The following is a 26,918-nucleotide window of genomic DNA, read 5'->3' as shown; positions in this document are numbered from 1 at the left end:
GCACAAATCTCAATATCAATAAATAAAACTGCTGTGGATTTGAATGCAGAATTTGACCCACTGTACCAAAGAAGTAATACAAGTTGTAAGAGACTAGTTATTTCCTCAGTTTTCTTAATAATTTTATAATGACACAATTAATTTGTTTTAATAAACTTTTCATCACTATTCGACACATGACAAACATACATTAGGAGACAAGGAAAAGAACAGGGTGATATACAAGGCTTATGAAAACTCCTCTTGTAAGTTTAATTAATGTTATTTATCATCCAGCAAATTAGCCTTGAGAGGTCACTGTTGCTCACACAGGACAGAAGCATTAATGCTAAAACACTACATAGAAAAACAGTTTATTTAAGCAGTTACTACTAGGCTTTTTACTCTATAATCCAGTCTTATGTTGACACACAAAGACTTTTTCATATGACACAGTAGAAGGTTGTGTGAAATTGTTCATAACGAAAATGTAATCTTTCTTCTTTCAAATCATTGCTTTAATTACCTAATATAACATAGATTTAGTACAATAAGATGATCTGTATTCATTAGAGTACTATGATTAGATTGCTTCTTGTCATGATGTTTTATCACTAACGTGAAACACATCACAATGTTGATCTTTTTATTAAGCCAATATCTCTTAAAGCTAAGGATCTAGCAAGTCATACAGGAAGTTAACTGAGTGTCTGTTTATTGAACTTGATTTACTTCCTTGAGCTTTTAATATCATCAGATAAAATATAAAGATCAAAGAAATTTCCTGCCTAAAAGGGGAAGTGAACTGCATATTAACTTTTTCATGCTACCAGTGAGACTTCTTGTAACTCAACCAATAGCATAACTGCATTGCAGAGGCATGAATCTTAGGAATTAAACTTGCAGAAAAGCTGCAGTCATAGGCTATAGTTTCTTTCAGAACAAATTCCCTTTTCCATGACTATGAGCTGTTAGAATGCCCATTTTAGTCTGACTGCATTCCCATTTGAACTCATGATACAAGCAGGCTTACAAAGCTGTTGTAAACTGAGCCCTCTTTCTGCCTACTCATTTAAAAAACATGTAGTAGAACTTGTCTTACATCAAAACCAAAATTCACCGATTTGTTCTTTTCACACACTGAATTACATTCCGCCAATAATGTGAAATCGTATTTCATCCATTTGCAATGACAGCTCTCTCAACCTCTTATCATATCCTGTAAGCTAGATTTGATAGCTTTGAGACTGAACAGTATCTAACCCTGTGAGAAATTCTGGTTACATTGGTGGAATCACTCACAGTAACCATTTTAGGATGTGCATGTCACGTATGAACAAAACCATATAGGATTTATTTAAAATGATTTTCCTGCTAAACCATCTCCAGCACCTTCTTTGTTTTCAGCAGTTTAAATAGGGGTAATTTTGTACTTTTTGGCTATAAAGTTTATTTTCCAATTTGCTTAGAGCCACACACATTTACTAAAGCCCTGACCCTGCAAACATTTAAGCATACGCTTAATTTTACGTAGTGACAAAATCTCTTATATACTGACTAAGAGGGTAAAGGCATTTATAAGATTTGAGCCTTTTTTGGCTTTCAGGAAAAATTTTTACACTCCTCCAAACACTTCAAGCAGCCCTTTTATTGAGCAAACTATGCCTGCAAGGCTACAAAGGAAACCCAAAATAAAACCAGAGATATCTGCACATTTCTCTAAGAACGATAGTTTTTTCCATTTAAGTTTTAAATGGAAGAGAGAAGGAAGAAGAAAAGTCATAGCAGCACCTGTTACACTGCCTGTTAAACCCATCAACAGGGCAAAATGCGGTATGAACATGGCCATCAGCAGAGTTAACAGGAGAAATAAGCCTCTTACACACAGAGCAAATAGTGGAGATCTGTAATTGGTATGGTTGCCTCTAGAAATACAAGTATACACAATTTCTGTGGCTGCAAAAAAGGGCAAAGGGTAAGAAAGAAGAGCCTTGGTTAAGAGACACAAATTCACTAGAATTTGAAGAAATGATGGCAAGTTGTCAGTAATAACTTCCTTTGTCTCTTCACCCCAGGTCAAGAATGCAGTCAGTGCAAAGGTTGTTTTCAAGACACAAGCAAAAAAGTGAGTCCAATTCAGCATACATCTAAATTCCCCTGGGTTTTTCATGTTACCTTCAAGTGTGGGAAGAAATATTTGTGAAGTGTAACTGAAAATGATCACCCCTACAGACACCAAGAAATCCTCAAACTCAGTAGAGAGTCTGAATTTTGCCCAGGACCACTGATGTATTTGTGTGAGACAGTAAGTCATCACTACAAGGATGATAATGAAATGGACCAAGGAGCAAAGCTGACTGAGTCTGGAAACAATTTTGAGAGTCTTGATAAATACACAAGGCAACAGCGTAACAAAGGCAATTACAGACCAAGTTTTCTCAGTCACGAGTACATATGGAAAACTATGTGACAGCAAGTTCCCACTAACCACCAGATACAAAATACACGTCATGATCAGTTCCATCACTTGAGTCACATTGACAACTATGCCGCCTAGTCTGGGAGCTAGCTTTTTGCAGCAGGCATTCGCAATATCTTCATAGGTGTCCCTCACTCTTATGAGCTGCCCATCTTCATTTTCTTCATACAGGCAAGCGATCAGAATTTTGCCCGTGTAACAGCATAATGCTGCAGCCAAGATAATAAGAAACAGGCCACTGTATCCACTCTGGAGAAGAGCATATGGCAATCCTAGGACAAATATTCCCTGAAGAGGAAAAAGAGAAAGAAAAGATAGCACAAAATCCCCCAGGCAAAATGTTTACTACAAGTCACACTCCCAAACCTGCCCTCCACTGAACATTGCTTTCACCTAACTGAGTGGTGGAAGTACTGCTACATTCAGGTAAGTAAGTAACAATCATGAGAAATGTGTTTATTTATGATAAATGAAATTATCACCAAAAAGAACTGCTCCTATTGAAACACATGTAATGATAAGCTAGGAAAAAAAGAATGTGACTGGATGATAGAGTCAGGTTCCTCGTTAATATTTAATGCTGATGTGATTAGAAGCACATTTTAGCAGGTTCATAGGCAGTTATTCAGTCAACATGCATATTAATGAAACAGGTTCAATATCAGTAAAATTAAGCAACTGTAGCATCATCTGTACCAGTTTCATTCAAACTAAAAATAGCACTGTAGATAGATTCAGTCATGACAATTCTCTTCAGTCTAAAAATTGTTAACAGAGCTCTAGAAAGAATATGGCATCAGAGTGACTTCAGACTTTGCTTGTGTTTGTTCTGAGGCTTTTGTATGCCTCATGCAGCCCTTGCTCTTGTTAAGTCCACTGCTAAAGTGATTCTTCTCAAAGCTGAGATTCTAGACTATAAAACTTATTTAGGTGCTTAAAAGTACATGTAAAACATATAGACATACTTTCCTATAAAAAGTTTATGAAAGGAACAGAATTATATTTGTTTTATCAGTAAAAAAAAAAAAAAGTGACGTGTTAGTATCACAGAACACTGCGTATTTTTTTGTCATTTTCCCTCTCTTTTTTTTTGCTATATTTAAGAGCAAATGACTCTTATATGTGGTTTATTTTCCATCAGCACAAAACCAGCAAGACCCTTGAAAAATAGTTATTCATAAAAAAGATTCCATTTAGGAAAGATGCTTCTGTGACATTTCTCTTTTTATGCTACAAAGCTGAAATTAAACAATGCACATTACTCACATTGGTCAAGCATTTTCGTTCTTGATGACTGAAGAAAGGTAGGGAAAAAACAAAATACAGTTAACTAGTTCTACAGAAATTTTTACTTCAGTATTTCTTACAGCACCAATTACATGAAGTAATATGAGCATTTGTCCTCATGTTTGCTATTCCGGTCTGACAGAAGGACTTGGTTTAGATCAAACCCATCCAAACTCTTTCTCTGACCAATCCTGAGCAACCCCATCTCCTCTGCAAAACCCATGAACCCCAAACAGAAACAGGCCTCCTCGCAAAAAGGGTGGGCGACCCACTCTTCTCTTGCTTCCTGAGTGGGTAGTGTCACTGACTGCCTTCAGGAGCCAAAGCAGAAGAGGTGAGTTCAGTGTTCTAAATCTTAATTTCATAATTTTCCATCCACAACTGTGGACATGAGGCCGTGTGGGGGACAAGTGTTTCAGGCATGCTTCTGCCTTTGGTATTTTCTATCAACGCCCTCAGGTTTTATACCCAGCAGTCAGATTCTGTGAAGGCAGTCTAGGAGCCAGGCTCTGCCAGAGCTCATCAGGAAGGCGGGTGATTGTCTCATCTTTGTGGGGTTTATACTTAGCACCCCACTTCTAAGTGATGCACGTACTCCCTGATCTATAAGGAGGGCTCTGAAGAGAAGCGATTTTTCAAACACTAAATAATCATCAATGTATAAAAAAAATTCTCCTTTTCTTCCAGCCACAAAATAGCAGTCTTCTTTAGGCAGGCTGTGGGATGAGCATCAACCAGAAAAGAAAGATTAGAAGTGCTTGAATTAGAGCAGTATTTTTTCTCTAAATCAATGAGAAAAATGGAATGCCCATCATATGAATGAACAGCATTACCTGTTTCACGAGGCTTCACTCTAGATTCAGATATCATCACCTTTCAGCTGAATTAGAGCTGGAAGAGTCATATTAAATACATGCCCTAGTACATTTTGATAAAAAGGTCTATGCCTTTATGTACTGAAACAGAAGTACCTTAGTTATTATTACTGATATAATAATAAAATTATTGACTAGTTACCTGTTCTGGTCATTTTCAATGACTTCATTTACATCAATAGCTTTGTATATGTCACAGGTGTCATTTCATTTAGGAGATGAGATGTCCAGCTACATAGCTTGTGCTACTTCAATCACCCAAATCTCCCTATTCTGATGATACAGCTCCATTCTAATACAGGTCTCGTGACCCAATTAGCTTGCAGTGTAATTAACATTTCTTTTGTACACGAACCTCACAGAATTGTTCAAAATTCTGCCATCTAACAGTCTAGTTTTTAAAAAAGACTTGTTATCTATCTGTATACAGATTGCAGGTAGCACACGTATAACAGTAGATTTTGATATCACACCATTTTTCATTGTGGATTTCACTGACTGGTAAGTTAGGTAGTTGCCTAAAGAACAAAATGTGATTTCTTTCCTATGAAAACAATCCTTGGAGAGCATTTATGTAACATACTGAGTTTAAAAGCATCACAAATAAACCACAGCTATGAAAAAAATGGGAAGATAAAAGACACAGAGTCATCTTCCATATTAACATAAGAACAATGATGTTTTCTCAGTTCCTTGTGGCTTGTAGCAAGCTTATCTCATTTGTTCCATACTCACAGCATTATTATTTTGCCCCTTAACCTGCATTTGGGAGTTCAGATGCTATCTGCTGATACAAAGGGTCACTGTATAATTAAACCACAGGTAAGTGTCAGCACAGGGCTTACCCACACAATGGCTTCTCCCCTGCTGAATTTAGTCTATTAACGTTTATATGACTAGCCTTAACCTACACCAAAGCATAAGTCATTCAGAGACATTATCACATTAGACAGCCATTTACAGTCCTCCTCACAGGTATCTGTTTTTCCATGCTTTATTGTTAGTTTAATCAGAGTATAACAGAATTCTAACCTCTAACATCTCCTTGCTGTTGTTTATGTCAAATAATTTTATCTGGTACCTAACACAGACCACAGGATGATAGAGGTGGGGTTTTTTGGGTTGATATTTTTTCCATCTTCTGAATTCAGCCTTTACTAAACAAACTCATTTTTTGCACTGTATATATTCTTTCTTAAAATTATGTATCAGTGATTGCTAATTTCAAAGTTTAGAGCTTAGAATTTCTAAACCAAACCTTTGTACAGAAACTCTTAAGTTTTTCTTTCAGCTGATGTATTTGACATCTTTTTCCCAGAGTTTGTAAACTTCAGCTTTCAGTTGATAACAGAAAGCAAACACTGTAGACATAAACTGGTTTTGCAGCTTTTTGGATACAGAGAATGGTTAGTGGAGAGAAATGGTAGAACTCTGAATATGTCAATATAGTAAGTATGTATGTGGCAAAATAACAGTGCTTTTCGTGCCTTGCCAGAAATTATTTTTCCATGAAAAAAAAAAAAAAAGTTTAATGTCTCAGCACATTGTCAAATTTCTACAAAATAACCAAAAACCTTAGTGATGGCCATGAGAACTCAAAGAACGAAAGACCCTTTGTCAGACTTCAAAACCCTTTTTGGATTTGATCTTCTGTTCTTACCTTTCCAAAAGCAATACTTTCTGTTAGGACCATTTCCTGAACATCACCTAGTTTCAAAGGAAGGTATCTTTGTTAAGCACTTATTTTGCTGTCAGCATAATATAACAGTACAGGCATCGAGCTGTGTTCTCTTGTTTAAAGCTGCTCAGCGTATCTGTGGAAAATTCCTCCTCCATAAAGAAATCCTTTCATGGATGTTGTTGAAGGTGGCTTTTGTGCCCCTCTCACGAGGAGTGAGTGTACGGAGAATGTAGACAGAGCACATCAACATTTCACTGATTCTTTGCTAGTGGAACAGGGACACAGGTAATTCCTACACCATTTGTCAATGTTCATTTGGTCCAGCCTAGCCCCAGCACTTGCTCTTATTGAGTCTTCTGATCCTGTGTCCAAATTATGGCACAGGCAGCCTTAGCTGTGAGGCACCAGTTAAAAGTGAGCAGCAAAAGGAGCTGTTTCTTAAATTGCCTTCCATCTCTTAGTATTAACGTTCTGTCTGGGAAGCATTCCTTCTGGTTTTATTTCCAACTGTTCTAGTGCAAATATGTTATCTCTATATATGCTGTTTTAAAGTGGTCTGTTTACAAAATAGAATAACACAGGGAAAAAGCACTCACACAGTTGGGAGATGGAGTTTTTTAAACAGTTTCCTATCATGGCTCAGCTTAAGTGGTTGTGTTATTTGTCATCACTCCATCCACTTTGTATAGGTAGGGACTCCAAGCTTGCCCAGCAGGCTGCACCTTTTTTTGTCTCCCAAGATGTTTGCAAGACTTGGGTATTTTCATCCTAGACTGAGGATGGAAGCAGATTGTACATTGTCAATGAGTGAATACAGGTGCCTGGGTGGAGGTCCTTGTCAAACATCCAAATTAGACCTAACCATAGGCAGCTGGGCCTAGAAGGAAGAAAGGACCAAGGGCTGAACTGGTGATCAGCCTTCAAAGAAATGGCAAGGACAAGAACGGAAAGGGCGTGTAAAGAAAGGTCAGTCTCAGCCAGAAGCTATTGATAAGCCTTGTCAGAATATCTCGAAGTGGAAGCAACCAGCTATGACAGCTACCACCAGAAATTACCAATCCACCTACAATACAAATGCAGCAGATCAGGATTTCCAAACTACATCTGCACACTAAAACATTTTTGCATTTGTCGATGGTGTGACTGCAATATTTGAACTACATGGGAGTGTTTCTCATGCCAGCAAGGCTGGCTGTTTGTTTAAAAATATTTGGATTAGCATAGAATACAAAAAGTGGGCCTTCTGCTATCATACCACTGTTTGACACTACTTCACCTCAGGTCAAGCACCTCCCCAAGGAATAAAATGTGTTTAGAAAAATGCATAAATGAGCACAGACAAGTACTCTGAGAACATATAAAATTCCTTAATCTTAAATTTTAAGACTTTTTAGTCCCAGGTAAAATGCTTGATTTCATAGGCTGTTTTAACCTGAAATACGTTTGAACATTGCTTGAAAAACAAAGCAGATTGAAAGATAATTAAAAAGTAAAGAAGATCAAATCATGGTCAGAGTTGAGAAATGCTAAAAGGCAATGAAATAAAATGGAGGAAAAGCAATGCTAAAAAAAAAGAGACAGAAAAATATTTTACCGTAAGACTTAATCAGATGGAAAAATAAATTAAAAAATTAAGTAGAATTTAACTGAAAATTATTCAGTTAGTACAGATCTCCTATATGCAGAATACATGCTAATATACCAAACTGCTGAATTAGCTCTGATTGCCTTTCTCACCATCTGTAGTTACTCCACTGGAACAATTCATTTAAGCATGAACAAGTGTTAGGCATAGAAACTATAAAGGAAAGCCTCCTTCATGGATCATCTTGAAAGAGTAGGGAGCTAAATCCAAAACCCCTGCTTTTCAGTGCACTTCCACAAAGTATTTAATTATGTTGTTCAGCATTTGTTGTCATTTAAAATCAATCGTTTTCCTGCACCAATGCAAGCCTGTGTTGCTGTGGTATTTATATGAACTTCAATAGCATTAAAATAAAAAATATAGCTAATCTCTTAATCTCATGCCATGATAACAGAGCTACTTGCTTGTTGACCTCCATGGTCTTTTTCTTTTTCAGCCATCACCGTGATCAACAGTGATTTTGTATCTTCTTCCAGATCACTGTTGACTACATTGAATATTACTGGACCAGATCTCAATTATTCTATTAGATAACCTCCTAACTCTACTAGAAATTAATTCATTTGACAATAGATCCACATCAACAATTACTTTTCTGGGATCTGTCACTTAGGCAGTTGTTAATCCATTTAATATGTATTCTCTTGTTGTACTAATTTTTAAATCAGAATGTTGTATATTAATGTGTCAAAATTCCTTTTAAAAGTCTAAATATATTATTTATCTTTTACTGCCTATTTTACAATATCATCAAAGAATTATATTAAGTATGTTTAATAAGGACTGTAAAGACTCTTTTTCCACAACTATAATGATTGACACTAATTATATTCCTAACTTTTTATTCTGTATCAATTAAAGCCTGTATTAACAATTACATTATTTTTCTCAGAATTGTTACCAGATTTCACTAGTCAGGATTTAACTGACTTTTTAAATACTGGAATGATATCCAAATTCTTCTGAAAATTTCACACATAATGGCAATTAAATAATAGTATTATCAGGTCAAATATAGCTTTCATTAAGTGTCCCAAGTGTGAACTTGCTGGGCATTCTGCTTTCAAAATGTTAATGAGATGATACATTTTAACATCCATTTTTAATAATGACTGTAGTTGTCTAATAGATAATTGTCCAAGTCTAAGCTTGGAAAAAACAGACATCTCAATTTATAACTCGCACCTACCTTAAGATAGGTCGTTAGCAGAGCTGAGACAAATTTCCTGTCAGAAATGCCTGTTTCTCTTGCTGAGCAAGAGAATATGCACACAACAGAGTGTAGACACACAGCTAAGAAACTCCGAGAGTTAACTTTTAAATGTCTTTTGCAGAACACAATGATACCTGTCCAGAAAAATTACAAAATGGCCCACTGTTCTCCTGTGCTACTGGCACATCCTCCAGATTCTCTACAGAGACTACTCATGAACAGTTGCATCTTTTTTCAGAGTTAAAAAAAATTTTAGAACCTCCCTCTATTGCTAATGTATGAAATCAGTGTAGCAAAATTCAGTGAGAGATCTCAGAGAAGAGGAAGGGGACTTTACATTAGGAAATCTCTAAGTTGATTTTTCCCACTCTCACATCCACATACTCAACAGGTGTGTGTGTCCTGGTGGCTTGGCCAGGATCACTTATGAGCACCAATGAGGACAAAGGATGCTGGCAGTCAAGTGCTCATTATGTCTCTGGTGTTCATCTTGACTAGTGATGACAAACAGATTTTGTATTTACCTTCTATACTCTTCTGGAATGGATGCAGTTTTGGATCTTTTGGTTCATTATTTCCTCTCATCCCTCATAAATATTAGGCAGAATTCCTGAATTTCACAGTACTGTTGCTTTCCTTATCTGCATGTTTTATAGATACTGTCCTCTACTTCATTCTCTTAACACTTATCTATAGGTCAGTTTTTCTACCTCTCAGTTTGAATGAAATCACATATATTGTGCTCTGTAGCAGCTAACACACACCTTCCCTTTTAACTTTGTTCTGCTGTTTCTCCTGGTGCTTTTAGACAAGCATACAGAGTTACATAAATAGACACACACTTCCATTCATACTTAATTTATACCACTATAGTATTTCTGTTTAAAATGTTTACAATAAACCTTGTCTTCTTTTTTTTCCTAATTGCTAAAAATTGCATTTTTACTGTCCTAAACTCTGGGAGATGCATTTTGTACTAGTGCCTTTGCGTTCTTATATCTCTTTGCTACACTTCATAATTTATAATTTACAGTGATTATTCTAACCCTTCCTTTCTCCCTTTTGTAATTTCTTTTTTTTTAATTTTAATTGATACATTCACTTCACACCTGAAGTAGGAAGGATTTTAACACATAGGCGTACTATTTCTTAATTATGAGATGTGGCTTCTGGACATCTCATAAATTCTTGTTAAACAACTTTGAAATTGCTTTCACAATTGGCTGTCTGTATTTATTCTTCCTAATCAATTATCTCTCATAATTTTCTCCAGGTTTGTAAAATTCACTTTTTTGAAGTACCAAGTTTTTTATTACTGTCCTCTGTTTTCCCATAGTGAATGTAATTAGATCCATTGATCTGTTCATCTTTATTCAATGTAATGAGGCTCAAAATAAAATTACCTTATGTTAGGTTCAATACCTTTTGTGTTAGGTAATTATCATCTATCATTTTTAGAAACTTTAATGATGTTCTACTACAGACTACATACAACCTCCAGCACAGGTCTTTAAAACTGAAGTCACCAAGAACAATACAATTTTTCTTTCCAGACAATAGCTCTAACACAGATAATCATCTCTCTAACATAGAGTGCCACCCTCACTTCTTTTACCTACTCTTTTTTTGTAAACATGATTTATCTGATTATTTTAAAATTCCAGTTGCATAAATCATCCCGCTATGTATTTGCAATATAAGTTACATCCTATTTCTTCTCAGCAGTAAGAAATTCTCATTCCCTAGCTGGCTACCCAGACTCCTGGCACTGCTCTGCACACACCAGGAAAAGAATTCATCTGCTTTCCTACTTGCTTCACAGTTTGTTCACAGCTCAGCTGAGTTCGAATTCAAAAATACTACAAGCTGTTCTGTGGAAAACTTCAAATATTGTCCATGGCCTGTATGACCTTAGCAGCAGATACATCTCCTTTAATGTCAGCGAAAAATCTTCCTTTAACTTCAGGGATGGCTGAATTAAACCCCAGCAATCTTGGTTTTCCTGATTTTTCCTATTCTTTCTCTCTGCCAATGCCAGTCTGTTTTAGCTGCAGGGAGGAAAGTGGCTAAGGTATTTATTCTGTGATTAATGGCTACAATCATCTTATACTGAGAGAAATTTTAGAAATGTTGTTCTGTCAATCCTTCAGGTGCCATAAGCAGATGATAAGGCAGATAGACTGCTCAGGAGATGCTGTGATAAGATAAGCAAGTAAGGAAGTTTCATGGTCTGCACTGCAAAATGTATGTGTCCATTTGACTGACAGAAGCCACTGATTTTGTTTGCCTTTTAGTGGCCTGATTAGTCTTAAGAATCTCCTAAAGATTAGGAAAGGGAACAGAAGAAATAAAATGTCTCAACAAAAAAAGCAATTGCTGCTATTAAGCATGACAGCTGATCCATTGGCTTTGCTATTGCTTTAAATATTTGTTCTAAAACTGAAATAATATGCTTGATGCTTAATTCTGCATGGTTTGGTGGAAAATGTTAGTTTGCATAAATTCAGAGCTGTCTGCAAGAATGCACTCAATCACACAAAGTAAATCTCCTAAGAAAATTACCTTTTAAGAAAACATATTATTTTGCTTGGTCCCAGAGGAGAAAGCAGGCTATGGTAAAAGAATGAGGGCTCTTATTATGTGTTATGTACTGCAGAGGAAAAATAGATGAAAAAAAGTAAGGCAGTCAAAACTAAAACAAACATTATTTTGAAAGTTAGTAGTGGTGAGCAACATGGACTCACTGGCTGCTTACCTATTTTTCACTTTATATGTCATCATGGATTCTCAGGTTTGCACCTGAAGGCAGGCAAGTACTCAAAATATCGGTACAGCAACATGCGAGTGAGTTTCCATGAAAATGTGGTCAAAAGAGCTTGAGGGGAGGCAAAGAGGGAACTCTGGGAGACTAGAAGCAAAGCAAAGCAGTGGGGAGACACATAACTTTGTTTGAGTGTGCACTGACATAACAAAAGGAAGAGTTAAAGTGCAGAGAAAGTTCAAACTTGGGCTGGGAGAAAGCATTTGGCTTGTTAGGAGTTTTTCTTGAATGCTGCCTGTATGGGACAATCCACAGTTCTCGTTCCTATTAACAGGTCAGGCTGAAGAGGAAATGGAAAAAACCAAACCCATACTACAAAGAACTTTGCACTGGAACAAACCTTATGCACCTCTGAGAGGTGAAAAGGAAGACAGGTTATATCTTCTGTAGCCTGGGTTATATTTTCTGAAAACTGGCATAGGATTTGCCATGACTGAATGCAGAATAAAAGATAACTGAATCCTCCCCCGGCTAATATTATCCTGTTCTTTCCTCAGCACAGACCCAACCACCAGTTTTAGGTGGACTCTTACTCAAGCTATAATGACTCCCAGAGCTCAGTGTATAAAGGGGAAATTTGTCTTAGAACACTGCCTGGAGAGAATACAGTTAATAGTCTGGGTGAAAGACATAAATAGTAGTATACTACTACTTTTGGTCTCTAGGAATCAGTAAACTGATATGGAGTATCATAGTATATTCTTCTGGAATATGTGAAAAAAAAAGATGCTGTCTTACAATTAGGCTGGGTATAGACAACAAATCTCTACTGCTTTTTCTCCCTTAACCTCAGTTAAACTTCAGTGACATCCCTGGAGGCTTCTACCTTTAAGATAATGTCCTGGGTTTGAGTGAGTGGTGGGGTTTTTTGGTAGCAGGGGAGGGGACTACAGTGGTGGTGGCCTCCTGTGAAAAGATTCTTGAAGCTCCCCTGGCTCCAAGTTGGCCCCACCTCTGCACCAAGGCTGAACCAACCAGCTGCACTTCTGCGATAACGTATTTAAGAAGGGACCTGGGAGGAAGAGTCGGACTTGTGAGGAGGAGTTGCGGCAGCTGCGTAAACACCAAGGTCAGTGGAAGAATGGAGGAAGAAAGGAGGGGGCAGGTGTGCCAGAGCAGAGGCCCCCCCCTGTATCCTGTGGGGAGACGGCAGGGCGGCCCCCCCTGCCACAAGCAGACACTGATTTATGGCCCATGAGGATCCTTGCATGGAAATTTAAGGTGACTGTGCCTGAAGGAGTCTGGGATCCTATGGAAAGAAGCAGCCCCCACTGCTGTAGTTCAGCGCTGGGAGGATTGCAGCATGCGGGGGTGTCCCACGCCGGAGCAGCTCGGGAAGGACTGAAGCCCATGAGGGGGACTCCAGTTGGAGAAAGTTGGTGTCCCACGCTGGAGCAGCGAGGGAAATGCTGCAGCCTGTGGGAGGGACTCACGATGGAGAAAGTTTGTGGGGGACTGTCTCCTGTGAGAGGGGGACCACGATGGAGCAGGGGGAAGAAGTTCCATAAGCTCCCCGCACTGAAGATGGAAGCAGCGGCAGCACTGACTGCACCCCCCATTCCCTGCCCCTGCGCCACTGGGGGAGGAGGTAGAGATATCGGGAGTAGAGCTGAGCCCAGGAAGAAGGGAGGGGTGGGGGGAAGGTGTTCTCAAGACGTGGCAATGCTTCTAAGTGTCCTACTCTCTTAAGTGTTGTTATTCGTGTCTGTAATAAGTCTATGGGGTTTTTTTCTTCCTCTAACAATTATGCCTTTTTCCTGTGACCATAATGGGTGTTTTATCCCTCCCTGTCCTATCTTGAATCCCCAGCCTGATTTATTTTCTCCTTCTCAGTGCTGGGGGGGCAAGGGGGAGCGAGCAGCTGTGTGGTGCTCAGTTGCCCTCTGAGCAAAAACCATGACAGGTAAAAAAAAGCAACAACTGATTTTATTGCTGATATTTCATCATGCACAGATACAGATAAAGTTGAGGTTGCTAATGTGTTCCTGTAATGGAGGTGTCTCTCTCCTATAATGACATAAAAGATCACATAATTCTGAACATTTAATGAAGTAGAATAATTCCTTTAATTTCAAGTAGATTAGACAAATATTCTCAAATTTGTATATTTAATAATAAAGATAAAAACTAAAGATCAGGAAAAAAATGTGATTGAGTTTTCTGACATGTCCTGAGTACTCAGTATAAAAGCGAAGTTATTTAAGCTCTCTTTAAAAAAAAAAAAAAAAAAAAAAATTAAATATAGTTATGTATTGTGACACCAGGCATATGGCATATAAAATGCATGCTGAAGATGTCTGTTTAAGGTCTCTAGACGTAAAACACTTAGCATTGTTACCTGAGGATGTATTTCTCATCTGTACAGACTGTGACATAGTGGTTCTTGACCTCTACTAGCCCATGAACAGAAGTACTGGAGTTACAAAGTAAGTCATATTCTTTTTCTGTGGGTTATTTTGTTCTTTTTTTTTCCTCTTTTTAAAAAAATGTATTTTCTTGGTCTGTAGCCATACTGAAAAGACTTGGATGCTGTCTGAAAACAACAGCTGAGGATCTCTGGATGAACAAACTGGGGACCTTAATTATTCTTGACCTTTGACAAAGACCTTAGGTTTATTCTTAACTTTTAGATACAAGTACTGTCTGTATGGATAGAGATAAAAACAATTCTTTCATTACTAAAATGAAGTTAGTTAAGGAATTGCTGTAAAATTTGGTATATTTTAAAAGATAGTTTAATTCATTTTCCTTAAATTGAGCCATTCTCACAGTGCAGGGAAAACTACTCAGCTTTATTGGATCTCCTTTTTGTTCATACTTTAGTGTTGAGAGCTGTAGTGATTTCATATTTGAGAAATTTATTTTAAGACTGGATTTCATTTCTGTTTCTTTCTCCTAAAAAACTTTAATTTCTCACATGCAAATTTTTATGCAAAATCCCAATTTATTTATGAGGTGAAATTAATGGATTTTAGGCAAAAACTCAGTGACTATTACTAAAATTACTTAAGTGACTACTTTTTTTACTCTCTTTGATGCCCAACAAAATGATCACTTCTTAGCATCTATGAACTGGATTAATCTTATCAACTTCTTCTGTCTAAAAAAGACATTTAATGAATGAGTACACACAGTAGCAGAAAAAACATACATGACAAATGTACCTTGCTTTGATGCACACTTATTAACAATGTGATTCCTAACTTCACATATCTACATACAGCAAAAAGTAAAGCTGATCTTCTAAGTCTGGAGAGTATGGAGAGAAATAAGTATCACCAGAGGACTATTCATCCCAACAGTGTAGGGCACTTATTTTAGGATTTGTGAATCTCCATGAGAGATGCCTTTCTCTCTGTGTTGCCTGTAGAGTCAGATGAGTTTGTTTATGAAGGCCATGAGACTGTGAGGTGCCCTGGAAGAGCAAACAAAGAGCAGGAATCTGGATAACTTGGGAAGATGACTGCACCAGGGGAGGCAGGAACAGGGAGAAAAAGTTGTCATTAGGTAAACTGGAGAACACTAGAATATAAGGCTGTGAACCATATGGGGTAGAAACGAGGGGTAGGAGAACATAACAGGCAAGAGGCTGTGAGGAGAAATGACTGGATATGAGAAATATCTAACTATACGCATAAGGCAGGAATAAGTAGAGGGCTAGAGGGAAAGTATGCTTCATGCAGTTGATTATCCTTTCTGATTAGGAAAGGAAACTTTCAGTGGTAGAATGACAGCTCCTCACAACTTAGGAGATGGTAAAGAGTCTCTGAAATCCCACCTGAGAAGCAGAGGGAAACCTATGGTTTTGTGCAGGTATTTTATTTTTAACTTGAGATGACAACAATAAAAAGTACAAAAGGAAGAGATCTGAGAGCAGCTGACTTCCCAGCAAAAGTGAAAAAAGTCGGTAGGCAAGCAAAAGCAATGAGAGCAGGAGTGGAGAACTCATTTGAAACTCCAGATCCCAATTAAAGCTTAGAAGATTTTTAAGTCCCTTATGGGAAGGTGGCTGCAGAGATGTCATTTGGAGTTGCAGAAATCATGCAGACAACGAGACAAGAGAACAGCTTCAAAATGTAGTGAGACAGAATAGACCTCGGTGCCAACTTCTAAATATGATACAAACAGTAAAATGAAAGCATTAACAGTCATTATAAAAGAAAAAATAACTTCTTATAAATAAAAATATCTTTCTTATATAAAAAATATATCTTACATTTTATAATTCTTATACCTATATTTACATTTCTTCAGGCTTCCGTAGAACGATTCATAACTTCTGAACTAACCAGATTTAGTTTGAAATAATCAAACTAGAATGAGTTTTAAAAACTGAAAAAAGTCCTTTGCTTATCAGTGAGGAACTAGCCTGAATCAAACATGTTTCCAGAGAGGAAAACTGAGCAGTAAAAAAACCTATCATGAATGGAAAGACCCATGTACAGTAAAGGCAAAAGCTGTAGCTATTGGTATGCTAGTGATAACATAAAACAACCAAAAATGCTTGCTCTAGGGACCTACAGAATGTAATTGGGTGGTGCTGTTACTTGTGTCAATTTAAGAAATGGACTGAGAGAAATTGAAATTGATAGCAGCGTATGTGTGTATGAGTTGAAGTGAATGTTTCCTCACTGTGCCTCATATGTTTACATTTTTCAGAAGTAAATATTAAATTTGATTTTTTTTTTGTTAGCTATTTAGTGAACACAGTATTGTACATATGGCAAAACTAGTGCCACTGGCCAAGAATACAGAGAAACATTGGCTTCCAAGAAACATGGTGTGTGTGGGGAGAAGAGGGAGAATAGATGCAAATAGAAGTAAATTTCTTTTATTTAGCTTTAGGGGCAAAACGTTTTATACAGCTTACTGTGCTAAAACTAGGTTACAATATATCATCTTCAGTACTGATTGTAATCAGCGTTTAGGGCTTTTTATTTTCTCAAATAGCTCCATTTGCTCATTCAGACAGAGTTTGTGCCATTTCAGCGAATCTCCTGCTGTCAGGAATTACACACATTGAAGTAAACTGTAGATTAACCATCTATGAATAGTGTAGAAGAAGATTCACCATTTGGAAAGTCTGCTACAGAAACATTACAATTTCTGATTCTATCAGAACATTATAATATTACAGATTACTTTCAGAATTAAATTCTCATACACACCTGCAGATGTTGAGCTTGTCAACCTTTATTCCTTAATGAACACTAAGGCTCACTCTTTATTTTTATGAAAAAATGAGCTCCCTTCTGAAAATTTGTTAATGGAAGTGAAGGAAGTTTATAAAAAACAGGAAAGGAATGCAATCTGACAAAATATTTTACTTTCTGCTGCCTATCACTATGTTCTTGCTGTCTTGGGAGGAATGTTATCTAGGGAGGACTTATATGTCTAAATACAGTTTATTAAAGTAAATTTGCTGAAGTTACACACCTCTTAAGTTTAAGAATAGGGACAGAAAGAACATTTTTAAGAAGAATATTTTCCACCAGTGATAGCTGCTCCGTGGCATGAGCTATAGAGGCACAAGTGGATAAATGATCTCAGCCACAGAAGTGTAGTAAATAATTATAATACGTAATTTGGGTTTTGTTTTGAAAGGTAACTGTCAAACATAATATCACAACAATAAAGTAAGCAGATATAACAGATAAAGAAATGAAAAGTTGCCTAATAGTAGTGGTTTTAAATACCATGTGACCTGCCATGAATTAAATAGGGAGAAATTATACCATCTGTTTTCATTCAGCTTGTTAAAAATGCTCTCAGGGAATGATGAGACCAAAACAAGACATGGTAGATTAATTTGATTTTAGTGTAGTGGGAAAGTACATCAGCCATTCCCTTCACCTGAGGGAGCCAGAGATCCTTATTCTGCAACAAGTCGTGGTGCACTGGGTTCTCCCATAGAATAAAGTGATGATTGATTTCAAGCAGCTGACTGTTGATTGATCCTGTTTGGTAACATTTACTGTTTCAAAGGGTATGATTTTAATAATGCTACTATCCATTTATCTTTGATATCATGGTTCTGTCATCCGCTTTCTTGACCATCTGGATTATTAAGATGGAATACCCATTTTAATGGCTGAGTATTCTAAAGGTACTCTTATCGCATTCGTCTGCTGATTTATCTTGGGCTCAGCCCCTACAATGGGTCTCAATAGCAAGGAGAATCCATTCTGCATAGAAAAAAAGAGAGTAAATTGAATCAAATGTCAAGATGATTTATCTCAAGCCACGTTTAAACAATCATTATTTTGTAAAGAGTTTCTGTAAAAATATAAAACATTTTGAGACTTACTCTCAAATTGTTTTCATTATTGGAACACCTGGAAGTCCTTGATTGGAAACCCATTGTGCAGGGCATTGTACAAACAAAGTACAAAAAGATGGTGTCTTCTCTAAAGAATTTAAAATCTATGAGTAAGATAACAGGAAACAAATACAGGCAGACAAGAGTCAAGAAAACCATGAGTCAATACCAGAAACTGTGAGTCAAGAGAGTAAATGGTGGTTTCAATATGCCTTATAACTGTGAAATTTTCAGCAAAATGACATTTCTAAGAGGATCAAAGGAGTGCAAGTAAATATCTTCATATAAATTCATAGGAATGCTTGTTTAAATATTTAACAAACTGACAATGGTAATTGTAACTGGAAGAACTGAAGAAGATCTGAGTCAATAGATGCAGAAAGATAAATGGTAGATTGTTAAAGAAAAGATGAGTACCTTACATTTGATCTGATGGTTGAATTGGCGCTTGCAAGAGCTAGTGGACACATGGGGTATGGAACTGCATCATCTTTCCAGGTGGGTGTGCATGGGGCAAGCTTGGCAAGCTCAGGGAAGAGTGTGCTACTGTGACCCGGATGGGGAGTAACTAGTGCTCAGATAAGTTTTAGCCTTGTGGATTGGCAAATCAGACTATGTATTAGTGAGGTTTTACAGTAAAAATAAGCAGAAGCTGGACATAGTCTGAGTGTGAGGATTTAGAAAGAGGCCTGACTGAAAGCTGATGACAGATAATAGGTGTGGATGGCAGCGAGAACAAGGACATTGACAGGTGATGAAGGAAGAAGGTTGGTGCAGGGAGACTCTAGATGGAAGACGAGGAGCTATGTTTAGCTGCTTATACTAACTGCTGAACAGACAGACCAATATTTTATTGGTTAGCAGAGAGATCTAAATAAGATGTGAACTTGGACTGGCCCAGGAAAACACACTCTGCTGTCGTCACACACTTGCACAAGTGGTGAAGGATGTGGTGTCTATCAGCAGTGTCTCCAGCAACCCTGAGAGCCTGACTCTGTTGCAGGTGACAACCTCTGGGAGAAAGGCAGGAGGCAGACATTGAGGAGACATCACCAGCATTTGTTTTATTTAATAATTCACATAACATTTTTCATTATGAAAAATCCTTGCAATGAAAAATACAAATGTAGTGGTGTAGCATGTGTGTGCTTGTAGTTATCTACCTACCTATGCAAAAGCTTTTTTTTGGCATTAACACTCCCAGAGTAGGCCATCTCCTGGGTTACTTGAAGGTTTCCTAATGAAGAAATGAAATAAAAAGAGGTCTGGGAGAAGGAGGCATAATGTTCAGGTTTCTGAAGTGTATCATTTTTTTTATATACGCCATGGGAGAAACACAAACTGACACACCCTTTTTGCGAGTATATGTAAATGTGCATGTAAATCACACCTCTGTCACTCAGCTATTAAGCTCTAAGAACACTGTTGATAGTAGTTGGCCTTTGAAGAATGGCAGGGTTTAAAGCTCTTGGGTGGAGATGTGCTTCCACTTCATTCATGTAACTGTACTTAAGTTGACTGAGATATAAAATAGCAGAAATACTGATGTTCCTGCTAAGGGTGTCTGTTGTCAATCTGAATTTGGCAGCATGAGAAACCAACGCACAAATTCCAATTAACACAGATGTTCACGTTACTACTGGCTAGAAAGCACAGCCATAAGGAGAAGAGTGGAGTCAGCCTCTCCTAGATCCTCCACTGAACCCCACACCAGGACCTTGGTGCCTATTCCTTGCTCTGACTCCACCAGACCTACGCGGGGCTCCCTCTTGCTGTCCAGCAATGAAGTTAATTTTCCGCAAGCTGTGTCTGTTTTGCTCAAAACTGTGTTTGGTAGGCTCCCTGTCCTTGTCTAGACCCATGCACTTTCTTGTCCCTGTTTTATTTGCTCTCCACCCTTGCCCGGCGGGGGGGTGGGAGCGTGGCTGTTAGCCAAGTCTAACCTGTCATATTACTGTATGCTTATCTCCTAGTTCATTTGTCCTTTTACATGCACCAAATTTCAACTACCATCTACTTCTGTACTGTACTGTAGGAGGGCTATAGACTCTCACCTATACGATAACTTCTAAAATATTAATAGTAGTTGATTTTCCAGATGAAAAATTTTCAAACTTATATGACAAGTGAACAATCAACAAGAACTCTCTGCTTACAAGAAACAGGCAATTGGAAATTCTTCAAGACTTCCCTGACCAGACTGTGTCAAACTGGACATCAACCTCAGGATAAGTATCCTATGCATTGCAGTGACTCAGCTACTGTTTCTAAGAATAACCTGCAAGATAGCATAGTGGCTTTGAAATTTAGATGATGAAATATACAGATTTCAAAAGTACTAGACAAGAAGAGTTTCAGCTAAAGTTGTTGGAAATTATAGATGACATTGCTAAAAATCAAGTGTTAAATAAATACTTTCTTGAAATGTAGGGTTATAATGTGAGGTTCTGAACAGAATTATTTAGATTTCTTTAATCACAGAAGCACAGGAGTCCTTCTGGCTACTGTTCTCAAAAGGATGTAATATTAGACAGCTATGTCAGTAAAGCTCAGGTAAAAATCAGTTAAGGATATAAAATAAAGGCAATGGTTAAGAATAAATATTATAAAAATATATCTATCTTACACCCAGTACAATCAACATATTCAGATTTAAGGCTGAGGTTGCATGTTAAATTCCATGACTGGGTTGAGTATTATACTACACACATTATACTCAAGTAATATATGTTGAGTGTCCCTCTTGTTTCAATGAGATAATTATCTCATATGTCAATTAGCTTAAAACATATCACCATCATAAAATATAGTCCACTGTATATCAGTTATAGCCAAACCATTGAGGCTATTAGAGTCATTTATGAAGGAGACAGAGACACACCTGTAACTCTCTTATGACTTACCTGTTAGGAAATGCAATTTTGGGCCCATGGTGTGGGCAAGCATAATCTAAGGACTGCTTTAACTTCTAAAAATTTTTAATGTGCCATTTTAACATCTAGAAGGCTGCAAGAATTACAGCACTTTGATCTGTTACTTGTGTAACCCATGTACTTGTTTCTGGGATGCTTCAAGAGCTAGTATGGTGCTTTCTGAACCATTTGTCCATATGTTACAACTGTTTCTATGTCCAGGGAATAATTTGTGGAGTAGTTACGTTATATCACAGCTCCTACATGCTGGCAAATTTGACACAGAGGAGTTATGGAAAACTGATTTGCCACTCCTAACATTTCCATAGTAGTTACAGTAGAATATGCTGATGTAAATCCATTCAGTGCTCTCTCCATCTGTTCACTGCCCAGATGATGTGACAAACAACATAAAATGCAAAACCTACAAAACAGCAACTTAAATCCCACGAGAACAATCCAAATATTTCTTCCCGGAACAGGAAACAATTTTAGATGAGCCACCTCTCTATGTTTAGGAGTTCTGGCTTCATAACATTTTTAGTGTTTGCAGCTGACCAAGGGAAAAGTAGACTGATATAGTGCATCCTCTAATGAGATTTATGGGAATGGCTGTTAGTTAACTCAAAATCAGTCCACTGCACAGTGCTTACATGTCAAATTAAGAGATTTCTGTGAAGTAGATATAATTTCATTGTTGCAGGAAAACACATTTTTGATAAAAAGCTTTTGTGATAAAAAGTACAGTTGGGAATAGAGAGAATATATATCCTTTATGCAGCCTTCTCTGTACTGTATGAATATGTGCACAAAACTAAAGAAATCTATTGCAGGTTATGAGCTGAAATAAAAGGTTATATGAAGTACTGACATATGTCCAGAATCTTGTTTTCCCTCAGGAGAAAATCCAAAGAGAAAATGAGGGCACAAACATTAGTCACAGAGTCTTCTTCCCTAAAATACATCTTTTATCAATTGCATTGCATAATGGTAACATTCTATCATAGGAAAAATAGATCTGAGTTTAGGTGGCTCTCACCAGGCTCTAGGCTTTTTTGGGGTCTTCAGTTGTGGCTATATGGGTTTGTGGTTGCAAACCTATGAAAATTAAATTTGGCCAGTACTGCAGGTGCATTTTAGCTAAAATAATATTGACTGGCATTTTTATGTGCACCAGATTAGTTTTACAGTTTTGGAAATTTACACTGTGTTGTCATTTTTTGACTAGCTCCATTTGGAAATTTGAATTCCTTACTGGTTCTAGGTTAGATATTGGCATTGGATATCTCCCTTTAATTCTCAGTACCATTTCTTGATATGAAATGCAGAAGTTTATTTCCCTCAGACTTCTATAATTTAGTTCAGAGCATTACTTCAGCTTCAATGTATAATTCAAGGAAGTTACTGCTCTGGGCACCAGAAAGGATTGACCCTTGTTCTCAAGTTTGGAAAGTAAATACTTAAGATCAAGTACTGCAGTTAAGATCTAAGTGGTTATTTAGCTAAGTGTCACTAAATTATTTAAGATTGCGGATGAGAAGATTTGTATTGTGGTGCATCTAATGACCTGCTGGCAAAAACATTTAGCTTTCTAAGCACACAAGCATGTACATATTTATATTTAGAAAACGCTTAAATACAGTGTCAGTAAATCTTAATGGAGGGGGTGTGTAGACCCCTTAAAAAGATGTTTGGTTTTATATCTTTAGGAGTATGTCTGTTATTTCTGTTTCTCAGTGTCACTGTGTTTTCCACTTAAGTCTTTGGGAGTTGTTGGTAGTCAGTAAGTACTCTAAAGATTTAGTCTGTGTTGGGGAGACGAAGGCAGGTAACTCAGAGGAAACAGAGTAAAATAAATATTAACTATGAGATATTCTCAAGAAAATCTTTTAGAGTTACATGAACAAAAATGAGCTAGATTGGAATGCAATATGGAAATGTATCTACAATGGCACACCCTAATGGATATACAGATATACACTTTAATTTTTAAAAATGGTGATTATTTAAGTGTTGAGTCTTTTCTAAACTAATGTACAATATACAGAATATAAATATGAGAATATTTATGATCACTACTATAATAATTATTAATATTGACACAATTTAAAATAATTATTAATAATATTAATTTCATTATTGTTATTCTTACACAAGTACCATATTGTGTTATTCTGATCATGGAACAAAAAAATTGCCTCTGCTGTATGTATTTCTAATCTTTGTACAACCTAATCTCTGCAAAAGACAGGAGACAAAAGATGGCTACATTAGGTATCAGATGCATTGAATCATATGGCACATGCTTTGATACATCATGTTTTGCCAAATGTCCAGGGAAGAATTGTGGGTTTATATTATACTGTATTTTAAAGACTGTACAAGCATCACAGTACTGAAAGCACTTTGGAGCTTCCCAGTAAAGTGGCTGACTTTTTTGCACTGTTAAACTTGTTTGTGCCTCTGGGACCTAAGTGAAGATAGACTCACAATGGTGTAAATTACAGCTATGCTGAGATGAACATTATTTCACTCGCTGTCATTTCACTTCTTCTCTTTCTCTCTCTTGGTTGTTCTCCATTCTTTGTTGTCTTGTACCCCTTTGTGATACTATAGACTGAATGCCTTTTTCTTTTACTTTGTCTTTTTCTTTCTTGGACAAACATTCTTCATCCTGTTTGCCACAATCCTCCTACGTGTGTCTGGCAAATAAATAGACTTTATTGTCCTTTGGTTCTGCTGTGAAATGCTGTACCATTAGAATTTAACTACTTTCTTCCTTGTGACTGTTGCTTTTCTTATCTATCCAGAACTACCATACAAGTCAGTATGAAATTTTTTGGCCTTCTACTGCAATATGCAAACAAATGCAACTTGCATCACTCTGCCAGATGATGTCGTTCATTTTCCCCTTTGAATTAACTCAGCTTTATGGATTCTGTCCTTACCTAGATTAACTGGCTACAGGTTTTCACTTGCCTGTGCAGTGTCGGAATATGAAGTATGTTTCCCTGGAAACTTCAAATGTCTGAAGCAATCATTTACACATACAGTATCATCACCAAAAATGCACATTTTTTTCAGCTGAAGTTAAAAACAAAATAAAAATATCTATGTATTTGTTTGAAAATATTTGCATTTAAAACACTGTAAGAAGCCCCTTGTATTTAATTTCAGAGACCAAAGAATTAATCGTTCCTATAATAAATCTGGATTGTAAAATAATTTCACTTTTAGACTAAGTGTATTCACTGGAATAACTGTTTAGAACATTTCCAAATTCTGCTGAAATATTTACCTCTAATTGCCATGCAAAACACTTCTGCCCTTTCCTCTGGGTAGGGCAAAAACAACTGTCATTTTAGCATAGATTGTCTTCACCAGACAAGAATGTTTGGATTGTTTTAATCATTCTGTTCACAACTCTGACTTTCTCTTCAAAGTTATTAATAGAAATGTCTTCAAACTGTTATTTTTTACTAACAGATGCCCGTTCAAAATTCTCTCCTCTTTCCTCCTCTCTTGCCTTCCCCCTTCCCTTTCTCTGCTCTCTATCCGTGTTTCTAAACCAAATGCCAAGGTATTGAGAAATAGGAAAAATACACACGTGTACATAGATTCACATATGTCCTCACATATGCACGCAGTTTCACAATGTGTTTTCAGGACACTTTGGCTGTACTCTTAACGAAACTGCAGCTCCTAGGCTTTGCCATCCTCAGCCTGCTTTAGGAGGAAAGCTCAATACAGCTGTAGCCAACTGCTCTTTTAATGCTGATTTCTAAAATATTTGACCAAATGAGGTCCAATAGCAGTATGCAACACTCAGCACACTGAGAGTTTTGACTAAAACCATAGTTACTTGTCTGATTGGATCATTTAACTTAAATTTGTCCTGTTCTTAAATAGGCAACTGTATGTTTGATTGTGATTTTATGCTGTGCTATTGGTCTACTTTTTAACTAGAAGCTATAATTAATAGTAATTGTGTGCATAACGACATTCAGGAATTTTCAGACACTTTGATGTATTTACAGAGGCATTATTACTTTTTTTTTTTTTTTTCAGAAAGCAAAACAATGGGTGAGAGAGAACATGACTTGCCAAAAGGTCATACAGCAAATATTGACAAAGTTGACTTCCAGAATGAAATCTTGGCTTCAGTGGAATCAAAGGCAAAACTCACAGAGATAACAATGGTCTCTCCTCCCAGACTCCTGTCCTGACTAGATGCTGCTGAGGAAGACTGAAGATAGAATGTGTTACTAGAATGTAGTTGGGGTATTTTAGGACTTCACGCTTTTATTCGCAGCTGAACACTTTCTGAGTATGATATGCTACTGTGCCCTAGATGTTATTGCATTGGCTCTCATGTGGTGGTGCTCATGTTTGAAAATACAGTGGGGTTAGAAATATGTCTTTTTTCTTGTCCTTTGCAGAGCTGAAGGATGAACTGGATACCTAAATATTCACTGGCATAATCACAGACTTGTGTGAAACTGGAAGGATTATTTTTCTATAACTAAAGTGCCATAAGAAGTGTTTAACAGTTACTGGGACTAGATGTGTCTGTGGATACTGCTTTTCTCTTACCACGTCAGACAGAAAGTTAGTGGTAATGATAGAATTACGTAAGGAAATGAATCATGAAAAGTGAGAACAAGAATCTGAAACATTTAATGCTAAATTTAAGGGTTCAGAAAGATACTCAAATTCCACACAGAATGCTGGGACAAAATGCTTTCAGTCTTTTCAACCTGACTATTTTGTTTAACATTGACAAGTATTATTACACTTCTTGTGCCTCATGCTCCAATTTATATCTAGTCTAACTTACAAGTCAATAAATTTATGTGTGACGTTAGTCTGGTTCTTACTATCCTCTTTTTATTAGATGTTTACCTCACATTTCTATTGAACATCTCTGTCACTGAATTCAAATATACTTATTAAAGATAATGTCTTCACTTCCAAAACAGGTGTAATCACCACCTTTTCATTTTCACCTAGTTTAAATATGTTTTAAACTTTAGCTAACATATCTATCTTTTTTCACTTTGGAACTTTATTTCTTCAGACTGCTAATCTTATGCAGAAAGGTTGAAATATGTTAGTAATAAATTCATAGAAACCTTTTAGAATATTGCCAAATGATGGTATGGTTAAGTAAAATAAAACAGGCTAAGTGATGAACAGGTTTTTCAAATGATGATTGTAATAAGTGGGGAAGTAAAAGGTTACCTGAATGGCATTTGTTACGTTCCATCCTGCTTCCCAGCTGGTGATCTGTTTGATCTGGGCATGTGGCAGGGGAGCTGGGGACTTGTATTCTGGATCCTGGTTGCAAACTTCGAGCTCAAAGTTCAGGGGTCCGTCTGGTTCCTCTCTCTCCTCACTGTGAGCTCTGTTCAGTTCATCTCTTCTAGCAAAATTCATGTGCTCTTCATCAGTGTCAAGGCAGCTGTCCCATTGCACCATTCCCAAAAAGAGAGATGGTGTTTCCCTAAAGCAGTTGAGAAGAGATGAAAAAGTCTGCTTCAGGTGAGCCATCCTGAACACTGAGTATTAAAGTCAAATGTTTTCTTACATATCTTTGTTATTTTTTAGCAATTGTACATTCTTAATTCTCTCTTAGGTAAGCCTTGATATTTTAGCTATGGTTAATGAAGTTTGTTGTCCTTAGTTCATTTACTTGTGTCTGTTTCAA

The 26,918-nt window shown here is 37.0% G+C and overlaps 1 protein-coding gene across 1 annotated transcript; it reads right to left on the bottom strand.

Moving 5' to 3' along the window:
* Nucleotides 1–1,594: 1,594 nt before the first annotated feature.
* Nucleotides 1,595–26,689, bottom strand: LOC104366886 (vesicular inhibitory amino acid transporter-like). Its single transcript, XM_032992770.2, has 2 exons — nucleotides 26,453–26,689; nucleotides 1,595–2,746 (listed from the first exon to the last, which is right to left on the bottom strand). Exons 1-2 carry the CDS (start codon nucleotides 26,687–26,689, stop codon nucleotides 1,595–1,597), a joined length of 1,389 nt encoding a protein of 462 aa, XP_032848661.2.
* Nucleotides 26,690–26,918: the final 229 nt, after the last annotated feature.

This window comes from Tyto alba, unplaced genomic scaffold, assembly GCF_018691265.1.
Source record: "Tyto alba isolate M040663 unplaced genomic scaffold, T.alba_DEE_v4.0 Super-Scaffold_22, whole genome shotgun sequence".
NCBI lineage: Eukaryota > Metazoa > Chordata > Aves > Strigiformes > Tytonidae > Tyto > Tyto alba.
This window is presented reverse-complemented; position numbering and strand designations above follow the sequence as displayed.